The sequence below is a fragment of the Tiliqua scincoides genome, chromosome 1 (genome assembly GCF_035046505.1).
Source record: "Tiliqua scincoides isolate rTilSci1 chromosome 1, rTilSci1.hap2, whole genome shotgun sequence".
NCBI classification, from domain to species: domain Eukaryota; kingdom Metazoa; phylum Chordata; class Lepidosauria; order Squamata; family Scincidae; genus Tiliqua; species Tiliqua scincoides.
Window position 1 is genome coordinate 68449860 of NC_089821.1, and position 14152 is coordinate 68464011.

Consider the following 14152-nt stretch of genomic DNA (forward strand, 5'->3'; position numbering starts at 1 on the left):
TGTACTTCTGAACACAAACTTTTCTGCCTAGTCATTTGAACTAATTAGCTAAGGAGAATGGACAGAAAGAGGAAGGATACAATCATACCAAGCAAGTGCGCCCAAGATTAAAATGCCATCAGGCTTGGATAAATTTCACTATTTGCACTAAAAAAAAATGAGTTCACAAAAAAGGTTGCATTAAATTTTGCATGCAGAGGGAGTAAATAGCTATAAAGCCTCTTTTTAACCTTTTCTTTAATGAAAAAACCCACACAAAGATATGGCTATTTCTATTCTATTATTAAAAAAAAAAAACTAACAGCCAATCCTTGGCTGCCAGAATGCCAAAAATGGCTACTGTGGCTTCCAGGGCACCCCAGGCAGCTGCAGCCACTTCCACAGGAGAAGGGAACTTTCATCCTCTTCCCCCGAGTAACGGGGCTACTCGATTCTACAGCCGCTCTGGAGCTGCTGCAGAATAAAAAAATTCCATGTTGAGCTGAGCTCCACCCATCCCGCCCTCCTCCCGCCCTGCTACCTCCCCCAGAACGCCTCTTCCCCACCCTCACCCCACCTCTTCCCACCCTGAACTCCTCCTCTTCACTTCCCCCCCCCCATACCCCCATTTACCTGTCCGCTGCACAAGGGTTTGGGAGAACACAGAGCGGTGGAGTACCGGTGCTAGCCCAGCGCTGACTGGTGCTGGGCTAGCTCCAAGTGCTGGGCTGGTGCTAAGCCAGAAGGCACATTTGTGAAGGCATGCCATGGAAAGCTGGTGCGCAGAGCTCAGGATTGGGCTCTAACACAAAAGCAGATGGGGAAAAACTACATATAGTAACCATTGAAAACATTTGTAAAAATGGATGCCGTACTTCTACATCTCACAATTCATGTTCTACTTCATTTCCTATCACATAGTATTTTTTTCTTCCATAACTTTCTCATTGCATTTTTCACTTCTTCATTTCTCAGGGTATAAATTAAAGGATTCAGCATGGGAGTGAGGATGGTGTAGAAGACAGCCACGCTCTTGTCCTCTGAGAAAGTGGTAGACGGTCTCAAGTACATGAAGATGAGTGGCCCAAAGAACAAGATCACGACAGTGATGTGGGAGGCACAGGTGGAGAGGGCCTTGAGGCGTCCCTCAGAAGAGAGACTTCTCAGGGTCACAAGGATGACGGTGTATGAAACACTCAACACAAGAAAACAGCTCAGAGAAATCATGCCACCGTTGGCAATGACAATGAGGCCAGTAATGTAGGTGTCCGTACAAGCCAATTTCAGTAATGGGTGAACATCGCAGAAATAGTGGTCAATTACATTGGGACCACAGAAGGGGAGGGACAGAGTGGGGAGAGTCTGCAGTAGTGAATGTAGAAAGCCTCCCACCCATGAAGCCACCACCATCCAGCTGCATACACTCTTGCACATTATAGTTGTGTAATGGAGAGGTTTGCAGATGGCAATGCAACGGTCATATGCCATCACTGTGAGAACAAAGATCTCAGCGCAACCGAATAAATGGGCAAAGAAGAGCTGTGTTATGCAGCCATTGAAGGAGATTGTTTTCCTCTCTACAAGGAAGTCAGCAATCAATTTGGGAGCAATAACAGAGGAATAGCAGATGTCAATGATGGCGAGCCAATTGAGGAAGAAATACATAGCGGACTTCAGATGGGGACTGCTATTGATTGTGACAATGATAAGCATGTTGCCCAGCACAGTTGTTGTGTAGATGACCAAGAACAGCCCAAAACAGAATTTTGCTATGTTCTGGTTCTGGGTGAGTCCCAAGAGGATGAATTCAGACACATTGTTTCTGTTCTCCATGTACTCGGGGGTGATGATGATGATTTTTTTGTTCAGTCTCTTGTCACTGGGCAGGCTGCTGCATCCTAATAACTTGCCTTGGTACAGTAGCCGTTTAAGGATGAGATGGATGCAGCCTTCAGTTAGAGGGAGATACGAAAGCTTTGAAGAAGCATATACCTCCAGATTCCGGGAACATGTAGGCTGGTGCTGAACTAATATTGAGGAGAAGTCCGGAAAACATCTGGAAGGAAAGTATAACTCAGTTTAAGGAGAGCCATGGGATGTGTGAAGTCTAAACTGTGTGTTTGGGTTGTTGACAGTTTCCCTTTTTGCAGGGAATTGCACCTGGGTTGATTGAAAAGGAAAAGACGTAATAGCAGGGAATCTGTCCCAGGAAGGGGGTTTGGATTCGGCAGGCATGTGGCACCACCATCAAATCTGCCAGTCACACTCTCTCAGACTCACCTAACATACAGAGTTGTTGTTAGGACAAAAAGGAGGGAATTAACTATGTACACCACTCTGAGCCCCTTGGAGAAAGGCTGGTATAAAAATGTTAAAAATACATAAATATTTAAAACCACAATAGCTTAAAAAAGGCAGCTGAAATATAAAAGCACAAGATTAACAGCAAGTAAAAACTCCTGCAGGCTCAAATAAACAGCTCAGGCATACAAGAGCTACAGCATAGTGGGAAAGGCTGTGTTTTGCATGCAGAAGGTTCCAGGTTTGAGCCATGGCATCTCCAGGAAGGGCAGAGAAAAATTTCTGCCTCTGCTAACTAGTGTCTACAACAGGGAGCTTGATGGACCAATGGTCTGACTCTTAATGAGGCAGCTCCTTTGTTTCTAACAAAATGGGAATGATAATCATTCAGAAACAATGGATGTGAGAATAAAATACTCAAGGAAGACTTATCGAATATATACAAACTGAACACAAAGTAACTTCAAATGAAAGAAAAAAAAATCAGAGAAATCCTTAAGAATCTCTTTTCGGTGGTGTCTTGTAATCCATAGTACCTACCAGCACTGATGATGTTGCCCTGATAACTTCTGTTCCAAGGGATCCTCTGGCTCCTTTGTTAGACCAAAAATCATTCATTCAGTGGTATCACAGCTCTGCCTGACTGTTTCTCCTTTTTACAAGAGGAACCCAGCAGAAGACATTTGCTCTTTCTCCTGCTCTACAAAATTATTGTTTCAACATGGTCTTTGAGCAACTGTCTCTCTCTTGCCATACTGTGAACTTAAAAACGAATGTGATTGTGCCCTGGTAGTGTGCTGCTCATCTGGTAAATAAGCTCCCAGGATAATTTAGATGCTTCCTAGTGGGAAACAAGGAGAGTCTGCTTAATGTCTTCCTGCATAGAACGCAAATTTCTGACTGTTTGTCCTGCCTACGATAGGAGTGGAAAACATTCACTTGTCTCTTGTTTTATAAAATAGTTGTTTCAACATGGTATTTGGGCAATCATCTCTCTCTCTAACCCTACTGTGAACTTAAAACAGTGGAGTCGTTGGGGAGGGGGCGACTGGGGTGGGCTGGCCCAGGTGCCACAGCCCAGGGCATGGCAGGGGTGATAGGGCACCACCCAAGCACCCGTCAAATAGAGCTCATGGTGCCATGAAGGCAAAAAGCCCTACTGCCTTTCTTGCACCTGAATGACTGCAAATCATGCCACCCTAGAAGCAATGGCAAGAAGTGCTGGGAAAAAGACTGCAGGAGGCAGACACAGTCAGGGGCAAGGGGGAGAAGAAGGAGGGGGCTGGGTTGGCGAGGCAGGAGAGCAAGGGGACACTGAGCAGCTGCAGAATTTTTTTTTCATTTTTCGAAAAAAGTGGGTGTGACGTCACACCTGGAATTGACATCACTTCAGGGTTTCATTTGTAGCTTGGCCCCAGGCTCCAGGACAGTTAGCTACTCCACTGCTTCAGACTCTCCATGAGCACACCATAAGTGGCTGCCATCTGCCTCCTGTCATGCTACTCTACGAATATGCTGCTGCTCTGGGACTCCCTGCAACTCTGCGCATGTGCCAGCAGGGCTTCCCTAGACTCCTTTTAGGTGTGCAAAGGGCTACAGGAACCAAAGGTTTTGAGAACCACTCCTCTAGAGCTGTGTTTCTCAAACTGTGGGTAGGGACCCACTAGGTGAGTAGTGAGCCAATTTCAGGTGGGTTCCCATTCATTTCAATTTTTTATTTTTAATATATTAGACTTGATACTACCATGGCATGTGACTGCATTTGGGGAAATGTTACAGACCTGTACTTTTAACAAGCTATTAAGTACATTCTTTTAACAATGATAGTCAATGGGACTTACTCCTGGGTAAGCGTGGGTAGGATAGCAGCCTAAGATAGTTAAAAATGTTCCTGCTTGATTATGTCACTTTTGATCATGACATCACTTCCAGTGGGTCCTGACAGATTCTCATTCTAAAAAGTGGGTCCCAGTGCCAAATGTGTGAGAACCACTGCTCTAGAGGATGTCAGCTGCCCTTGTCCTGCTGGAAAGTAGCAGTGGGGTGAAACAGAAAAGGATAGTGTCAGAATAATCTAAGCAACAGTTGGTTCAAGCTAGTGATGCTGATGATGACGGTGCCTACCAAACTACAGTGATGCCTCGCAAGACAAATGCCTCGCGCAATGAAAAACTCACAAGACGAAAGCATTTTGTGATTTTTTGGGTGACTCGCAAGATGAATTTTTCTATGGCCGTGCTTCGCAAGATGAATTTTTTTTCCTTTTTTTTTTTTTTTGGTTTGTTTTAAATCGCGCTTCGCAAGACGAAAATTTCACAATACGAAACGACTCGCGAAATGAATTAATTTTGTCTTGCGAGGCACCACTTTATAACCTTTTCATTCATTGTTCTGCCAATTTGATTCATTTGATCTTGGAATCCCATTCCTCAAATTTTGTCTACACTAACTCTCCTAAGCAGTGGCGATCCCGCCCCCTTTACTGCCTGGGACCACGACTACAGAATACCACACACACACACTCCCAGGAAAATCCAGACACTCCCCACACACACCAGTCGCATCTGGCCACACGCAGCTTCACTGGCCCTCAAAAGACCTTCTAAGGCCTCCAGAGGGCCTTAAAATCCCACTGCTGGTTTCTGGGGAAAACCAGAAGTGATGTTCTCAGACCCTTAGAAGGTTTTCCCCAAGAAGTGATGTTTTAAGCTACTCTGGTGGCCTTAGAAGGCCTTCTGAGGACCAGAAAGGTCACGAGTGGCCTCTCTAACGCTCTAAAGGCCTCCAGATGCAACCGGTGGGGGACTGATGTTATTGTGTCTGTTGTCACTAATGATGCCAGAGACACTAGCTAAAGTACTATGCCTTTCAGGACCCAATCCAACTTTCCGGCGCTGATGCAGCCCTGCCAACAGCCGCTGCATCCTGGGGGGGGGGGGCAGTCACAGAGGCCGCCTCCCCCCATGTTCTCTTACCTTGGGGCATACCTTACCTTTACCTCTTTTAAGGGTAACAATATTGTCACTTTTTTTTTTCTGGCAGGTCTGCTGTGCCTTTGATAGGCCTAAGTAGTGCGGAAACACAACCAAAGAGCTTTCTCTCACCCTTAATAATACAGACACTGACCATAAGTTCTGTAGGAATTTTGAGGTGAATGAGTTTTCTCTTCAGATCCTGTTAGGGCATGCCTAAAGAAAGCGTAAAATCTTGTGTAGACATCTGGCAACCCAGGAATAAGGCAGCAATCCTATACCCGCTTTCCTGGGAATAATCCCCATTCGATACAGTGGGACTTACTTCTGAGTAGAAGTGAATAAGATTGGGTTGCATGTTTTCTAGAAGGGGTCTCCAAACTTTTCAGCACAAGGGCTGCACTACGTATCTGATAGGGTGCCAAGGGCCAGAAAATTAATAAATTTAATGAATAAATACATTCGAGATGGAAGAGGAGGGAATGGCTATTGAAACAGAAAATTAATTTTGGAAAAATAGATTTTTGATAGGTGTAATATGGTAGAAAAATCAATATTTTTGGAAAAAAATCCAAGGGGAAATTCTTCGGAGGGATTGGGTAGAGAATTAATGTGTCGGAGGAATAAAGAGTTGGGGAACAATTGAGTAATAAGTAAAGTTGGGAGAAATCTGTAAATAAACTAATTTGTAAAGCGAAAATATGTTTTCAGTATGTGTTGGATAATAATAATAATAATAATAATAATAATAATAATAATAATAATAATAATAATAATAATAATGGTATTTATATACTGCCTTTCTGGTTATCAGATTACTCCTCTGACTTTATTCAAGGCGGTTCATATAGGCAGGCTATCTCTAAACCCCTGAGAGGATTTTTACAATAACAGAAAGGTTCTATCTTTCAAGAACTACACAACATTTCAGATGGATCTTTCACGGTCTTGTATCACTTCTGGCCCCCAGTTGCCTCCCACACTGGCTGACAAGCAGCTCCGTCATCTCTCACTTGAAGGGCAGCCAAGAAACTTCATCACTCACACCAAAGAACACGTGGAATAACTCAGCTCAGCTTGTCAGCTGTTTCAAGGTCTCGCCATTCACGGAGCTGCCGGTGGCCTCAAACTGGCAACCTTCAGATCTTATCTTCGGGCTAACGGAAACTCTACCCTCCAGACCAGACCTCCTGCCCCTGGATAGATGGGACTAACTGGCTAGCACTCTGATCAGGGTATTGAATGTATCTAGAACTCCTGCTCTCAGGTTTCCAAAGGGAGTGTTGTAATTTTGGGGAATTGAAAAGGGCGGAAGTCATTCTTGTCTTTGCTTTCCCCCCTCTCCACCCACCCACCCCCACCCACAGAGCTGTGTTCTCTCTCTCTCTCTCTCTCTCTCTCTCTCTCTCTCTCTCTCTCTCTCTCTGAGTTCTGGGGCCAGAACAGTAAAGCTTCCCCACCACTTGCTGAGGGGTGGATCAAATCCTCCCAATGGCGGGATGTGGTCCCTGGGTCTGAGTTTGAAGACCCATGTTTTATAGGATGACCACAGGCAAGCCCAGGGCCTTCCCTTTTAGGCAGGAAACATGCCAGGATAGTTCCAACTTGTGGGAATCCATGTTGCTGGAAGAAATGCTCTTTGTGCCCTAGCTGAGGGCTACTTACTAAAATACTCTGGTTGTACAGAGATGCCTGTTTATATTACAGTCCATGTATTCCAGTGGGGGGTCTTTTTCACTTTTTCACATGGTCTTGTCCTACACATGTCATGCACACACAGAATAACTCAAGTTGACTGAGGAGGGGCCAGCCAGCAGCCGAGCAGTCATGTCTTTTTTGTGCTCTTGAAAGGCACCCTGTTTTTCCCAAAAACTGCAGATCTGAGGATTATTTGTCAGGAGAGACAAACTCCTCCATGTGATGGCATGATTCCTGAGGAGATAAAGCCCGGCCAGGGCGGCTTTCCCAGGAGATTCTGCCATCATGGCAGCAATGGTGAAGAATTCATTTTGAACCAAGAATTCATTTTGAACCAAGAATTCATTTTGAACCATTTTGAACCAAGAATTCATTTTGAAGGCTCCTGCAGGGAAAGACGTTGAAAGACTTAAGTAAGTGTTATTCCGTTTGTGTATGCCTGGCATGGACTGAGTAATTGATTGCCTGATTTGTTTTCTTGCTGTGAGAAGAGGAGGAGGAGGAAGGTTTTTCCCCCAGCTGTCTATCGGTGTGAGGAGAAATCGTAGAAGAGATTTACCAAGCTTGGTTATGGATATATGAAAATATAACTACAACTTTACAACTTTGAATTTCGGTGGATTACAAATTAACTGTCCTTGGAAAGTTTGTGTATTGGAGCATTTATTGCCTTGGTTTGATGCTGTTGTTTGGGATTGCTTGAAAGAGTGGCTGGATTGCCTGAAAGAGCTGACTGAAAAAGCTGACATTCCTGCTGATTGAGGAATGGCGTTGTGAAGGCTACAACTATAAACAAGATAAGAGAAATGTAAACAAAACAAGAACAGTGCACCAGTGACATCTAGTGACATCTAGTGGATTTAAAAAGACATTGCAAGAATTGGATCTGTGTTTATACCTTAGATACTCATGTATAGTATGTGAAATTTTTGCCAAGTAATCAAGCTCCAATTATCACTTTGCCTTATCTCCAAGTCAGAATCAGAGGGCAGAGCCTTTCAACTCTGAACAGTTTTGTTTCACTGCTAAGCTCAGGCAGACACCTTGTTAGTTGCTATAGTAACTTTCCTGGGAAATTCCAACCAAAGTTAACCTTTTATTCTCCTCCGTTCCCTTTGCTGCTGCAACCTGGTTCCTTTTTGCAAATGCATTTTCAGAGGTCTTTTTTTTCAACACCAGGATGGGATCCCCTTTCCATTTGAAGCAATCCCAGGCTACAATTCAATGCACCATTACTTAAGAATAACACCAATGGATAGCAGTGGGTCTACTTCTGAGTAAAAAGGGTTGCAAATATATGCAGCTGCATCGCTCTGCTGTGAATTGAATTGCACACTCCTAGATATGTTTTATGGGTTGTATGTTGTATGTAGAGCTTCTGGCTTAACACACCAGACACCTTAAAGGTGGATTTGATTCATGGTTTAACCTTTTTCACTTGCATTTCCCTTGGCAGCCCATTTCCATAAATTGTACCCTTCTTATTAGCAAATGTTTGTAATTAGTAAGACAAGCTCTCATCTCCTCCATATGAAAGCCCAGACTTCATGTATTCATCACATATTTTCTCTTTTCATCTGTTTGAAGAACTGCCTTTGCATTGTTTTGCACCAGAAGTGTTTTGAGAAATTCTGGGTGATTGATCACTTTCCATATTATGTTTCAGCTTTTTTACTGTGCTGGTTTTCAATCACTGGTTCATACATGAATTGATGACCAAAAACTAGCTATTGGTGGGGCTTTCACATCCAACTAGCTACCTCCCTTCCTGCCTTGCTGGTCCTTGCAAGGCATTCTGGCGCATGATCTGCCTTTTTCTGCCATTATTCCATTCTTTTTCAAGTACCCCTAAAGGTCCTGTTCAGTGTCCTGTTCAGTGTACATGAATACCAGGTTGGGAACCACTGTTCTACTGACATGTTGTTTACAGTGCACTTACTCTGATAGAATTTACAAAAAGGTGGTGAAGACCAGAATTTAAAAAGAATAAAAATGTATCTTATGATCTTTTACTATGTTTTTAATAAATTAGAGACTGTACAGTACTTAGGTAACAATTACTGGTAGCTTATTTTTCAGGATCTGGCCTGGGGTAAAATCAGATAAAACTATAGTCAGACATCCCCCTAAGTTTAAACCCCTCCCCCCCTGACTTATCCGAGGGTCATAGAAAATTCCATGATTGTTGGCTCAAAACCTGCCCTCGGTTTATCTGTGAGGTCGACATAGGCAGGTGTCTGTGGTAATTGAAGCAAGGGAGATAATATGCTGAGGACATCTAGTGGTCTTAAAGAACATTGCAAGCAGCAGGAAGGAAGAACGAAGATGGCGAGCAAAACAGTGAAAGTTTGAGGCTCACCAGCTTCTGAGACAGGACTTGGAAAATTAGTACAAGAGGAACCAAAAGGGAAAGACTGGAAACAGACTGTGCAAGACAACACAGAAAAACTGTTGGCAATGGTACAGCAACTAGCAAACCAATCTGTACAAACACAAGTTAGTGTGGATGCTTTAACCAAACAATTAGATGAACTTAGTGGACAACTGATAGAGGTGAAAATTACATCAGAAGAAAATAAACAAAAGATTGAGAGATTGGGAAAAAAGATAAGAAAAGATCAAGCTAAAATATCGGAGACAGAAGAAAATCAGCATGATGCAGAGACAACATTAATGGAAATTCAGATGGATAGTGCAGCTCGAGTGGTAAGGATATAAAATATACCAGAAGAGATAGGAGAAGATGCATCGCGACAGATTGTCAGATTAATATCAGAATGGATTGATACACTGATGGAGGAGATATCTAAAGAATTGGACTCAGTGAGAAGAGTGAGGACTTTTTATCTGGGAAAACACGAATTACCAAGAGAAATCCATGTGAAATTCATCAGAACCTTTTACAGAGATAAATTACTGAAGGCCTCACAGGAAAAGGAATGGACAGTGGATGATAACAAAGTCAGCATTTTGAGACATGTTCCATGGAGAGTGAGGAAAAAGAGAAAAGAATATGAAAACCTGACAAGATTTTTAAGAGAAAAGCAAATATCATACAGATGGCTTCTCTGGAAGGTATGTTTTTTTCAATTTCAGACACATAATATAAATTCAACAATGAAAGCAGAAAACTTCTTGAGTACAGTGATGGAAGACGAGATAAGAAAGGAAGAAAAGGAGGAAGAGAAATCGAGAAGAAAAGAATTAGAAGAATATAGACCAGAAATGGAGTCGGATGAAAAGAAATCAGATGACTTAGAAGCATCAGAGGAATCAGAGAGGGAAGAGCCTTGAGGCGTGAGTAAGAGGCGCTCACCAATAGCAACAAGAAAAAGACAAAAAGAGAGGAAGACTAGTAAAAAGAAATGTGATATCTAATGAATAGGACATTGTTGGTGAATAAAAAATTAGGAGAAGTTTTTGTGGCTTCAGATAAAAAAAAGAGCTGTTGCCATTTATGTTAAAGAAAGATTGAGATCAAAAGAAATATATGCATTACAAGATGGATTATTGGATTTTGAGATATAAGAAGAAATAGTAAAATAATGCATGATAAAATGGGTGCAAAATATAACCATAATATCACAATAGATCAATGGGAACAGAACTGGAAGCATAATAAGAAACTTACTAGAGTAACAAATTTTATATTATTTTAGATATTATAGGTAAAGAAAACGATGTATACCTAGTTATGATTTTAACTGTAGCAAGAATTTTATGTTAGATATTGGAAGTATTTTAAAATACCAATGAAAAATGAATTAATAGAGAAAGTGATGAATGTGGCAGAGATGGACAGACTTTTGGAAATTTTGGATCAATAACAAAGGCCAATACAAATTGAGTAATGGAAAAAACCCTTTTATGCTTGGTTGAAAATGAAGTTTTATAAATATATGATAGGGCATTTAGATGATTGTATTACATATATATTATATTTGATATGATATATGAATTATGGATGAAAAATGATATTGAGAGGTAAATTTAGAAGAGGAAATTGATTAAGATATGTAATGATTTATTCGTTTTAACGATATACGATGGTGATGTATAATTTCCTGCACCCTTTGTTGTTGTTTTTTTGTGTAGTGATAGTTTTTGTGTTGTATGTTACGTGTTGTGTGTTTTTGTTTGTAGTTGTTTGTGAAAAATAAAAAAAAAATTTAAAAAAAGAATAACTCAAATTGACTCAAATTGGGGGAATTAGCAATACTGAGAGGCAGTGGTGTTCTGGTGGGGGAACAGTAAGTTTGCAGGCATCTCAATGCATCATGTAAGCAGCCCCTCCCCCTCACCTCCAAAGCTATTTCGGGCAGTAAGAGCAATGCGGAGGCATCTCCTCCATGTGGCTCTTATCATCCAGAATTGCTTTGGAGGCAGAGGGAAGGGGCCACTTGCACGGCACATTAAGGCGCCTGGGAGAGCATTGCTAACAACCTCTAAGTGCCTCAAAATTAGGCTACCAAAAAGCAAGAGACTGAGCTGTTCAAAAGAAAATAGCCTTTATTAAGTAATATAGAAAACATGGGAAAAGGCACATTTACTTTCAGTTACTTTGCTTTGGAGATCAGTTACAGTGCTTTAAGTTCTTGCAGTTCAGAGAAATACTTGTGAATGGCTGCATTTGAACAAGTGGTCATGGAGTGGAAAGCAAAAGGAGAGAAAGTCATTGAATGAAGCTGCGTTATACTGGGTTTCCTTCCCAACCAGCTGGCAGAAGAAGGTAATTGGAAGAAACTTTGAAATACGCACACAAGAACGGAGGCTTCATGCTTTGGTTCTATTTCAGTAAAAACTTGTAGAAGTGCACAGTTATCAGGATCAGGCTGGTCTTTTTACTCCTATGGCCTGAGCAAAACTATCCCATGACATGCCTATTGCCCAGAGGATCAAACACAGATTCACTATTCCTTCCCCCACTCCCCATGTTTCGTGTCCTTTTTTCTTTATTTTTTCACAACATAACAAGAACATCATTAGCTTGAACTATAATGTAAAAAAAAAATAACATACACAAGTGTTCTTTTAATACTAGGAAATTGTTCTAGAATATTGTTCTTCAGCTACCCCAATGGGGTCATGAAGCCTCTTGGGGAGGGTCATGGCAGTCTTTCAAAGGCTGTGTAAGAGAGGGTACTGTCTTATCTAAACTGAGCTCTTGATATAATCCTGCACAGACTCACTCTGTTCAGGTTTCTATCTCACAGGCCTGTGTGAAGGCACAAGAGGTAGGGGGAAACGGGGCAGGCGTGGTAAGAAGTTGGGCAGATCAGGTCCTGCGAGGGGGGCAGGATTGTTGGCAGGTCCCCAGTCAAACATTATTTATTTACTGGAGTTGTGGCACAAAAAGGGTTGAAGACCACTGCTCTAGGAAGAGGGAGGTCACCTAATGACGTCAGAGGGCCAGCCAATCAGCACTTCTTATGGCCGGCTTTCATTGCATATAGAAAAAATTACAGAAAGAAAAGGATACAATCATACCAAGTAAGTGTGCCCAAGATTAAAATGCCATCAGGCTTGGATAAATTTCACCATTTGCACTAAAAAAAAATGAGTTCAAAAAAAAGGTTGCAATAAATTTTGCATACAGAGGGAGTAAATAGCTATAAAGCCTCTTTTTAACCTTTTCTGTAATGAATAAAACCCACACATAAAGATACGGCTGTTTCTTTTATTAAAAGAAAACTAACAGCCAATCCTTGTCTGCCATGGTGCCAAAAATGGCTACCGCAGCATCCAGGGCACCCCAGGCAGCCGCTGCCACCTCCTCAGGAAAAGGGAACTTTCATCCCCTTCCTCCGAGTAACGGCGCTACTCAATTCTACGGCAGCTCTGGAGCTGCCACAGAATCAAATTCTGTGTCGAGCTGAAATCCACTGGTCCCGCCCTGTCGAGCTGAAATCCACTGGTCCCGCCCTCATCCAGCCCTGCTACCTCCCCCAGAGCGCCTCTTCCCTGCCCACACCCCACCTCCCCCCACCCTGAACGCCTCATCTCCACCACCTCCCACACCCCTATCTACCTCTCCACCACTCAGCAGTTCAAGCAATCGCGGAGCTGCAGACCACAGCCTTTCCACCAGTGTTAGCCCAGTGCTGATTAGTGCCGGGCTAGCTCTAGCACTGTGCCAGTGCTAAGCCTAGCAAACATGCCTTATGGCATGTTTGTGACAGTGCACTCCAGTGGTAAGCCAGTGCGCATAGCTTGGGATTGGGCTCTAACACAGAAGCAGATGGGGAAAAGCTACATATAGTAACCATTGAAAACATTTGTAAAAATGGATGCCGTACTTCTACATCTCACAATTCAAGTTCTACTCCATTTCCTACCACATAGTATTTTTTTCTTCCATAACTTTCTCATTGCATTTTTCACTTCTTCATTTCTCAGGGTATAAATTAAAGGATTCAGCATGGGAGTGAGGATGGTGTAGAAGACAGCCACGCTCTTGTCCTCTGAGAATGTGGTAGACGGTCTCAAGTACATGAAGATGCATGGCCCAAAGAACAAGATCACGACAGTGATGTGGGAGGCACAGGTGGAGAGGGCCTTGAGGCGTCCCTCAGAAGAATGATTTCTCAAAGAGACAAGGATGATGATGTATGAAACACACAACACAAGGAAGCAACTCAGAGAAATCATGCCACCGTTGGCAATGACAATGAGGCCAATGATGTAGGTGTCAGTGCAAGCCAATTTCAGCAAAGGGTGAACATCACAGAAATAGTGGTCAATTATATTGGGTCCACAGAAGGGGAGGGATAGGGTGAGAAGAGTCTGCAGTAGTGAATGTAGAAAGCCTCCTATCCATGAAGCCACCAACATCCAGCTACATACACTCTTGCGCATGATGGTTGTGTAATGGAGAGGTTTGCAGATGGCAATGCAACGGTCATACGCCATCACTGTGAGAACAAAGATCTCAGCACAACCTAATAAATGGAGGAAGAAGAGCTGTGTTATGCAGCCATTGAAGGAGATAGTTTTCCTGTCTACTAGGAAGTCAGCAATCAATTTGGGAGCAATACAGAGGAGTAGCAGATGTCGATGAAGGAGAGGCAATTGAGGGAAGAAATACATGGGGGACTTCAGATGGGGATGCTATTGATTGTGACAATGATAAGCAGGTTGCCCAGCACAATTGTTGCGTACCAAGAATTGTTCTGGTTCTGGGGAGTCCCAAAAGAATTATTCAT

General features: G+C 42.6%; 1 protein-coding gene and 1 pseudogene across 1 annotated transcript; both read right to left on the reverse strand.

Annotated features, from left to right (window-relative positions):
• Positions 1-882: 882 nt before the first annotated feature.
• Positions 883-1812, reverse strand: LOC136655702 (olfactory receptor 4S2-like). The gene has a single exon (XM_066632304.1). It carries the CDS (start codon positions 1810-1812, stop codon positions 883-885), a length of 930 nt encoding a protein of 309 aa, XP_066488401.1.
• Positions 1813-13262: 11450 nt separating this feature from the next.
• LOC136644778 (olfactory receptor 4S2-like) lies at positions 13263-14152 on the reverse strand (annotated as a pseudogene).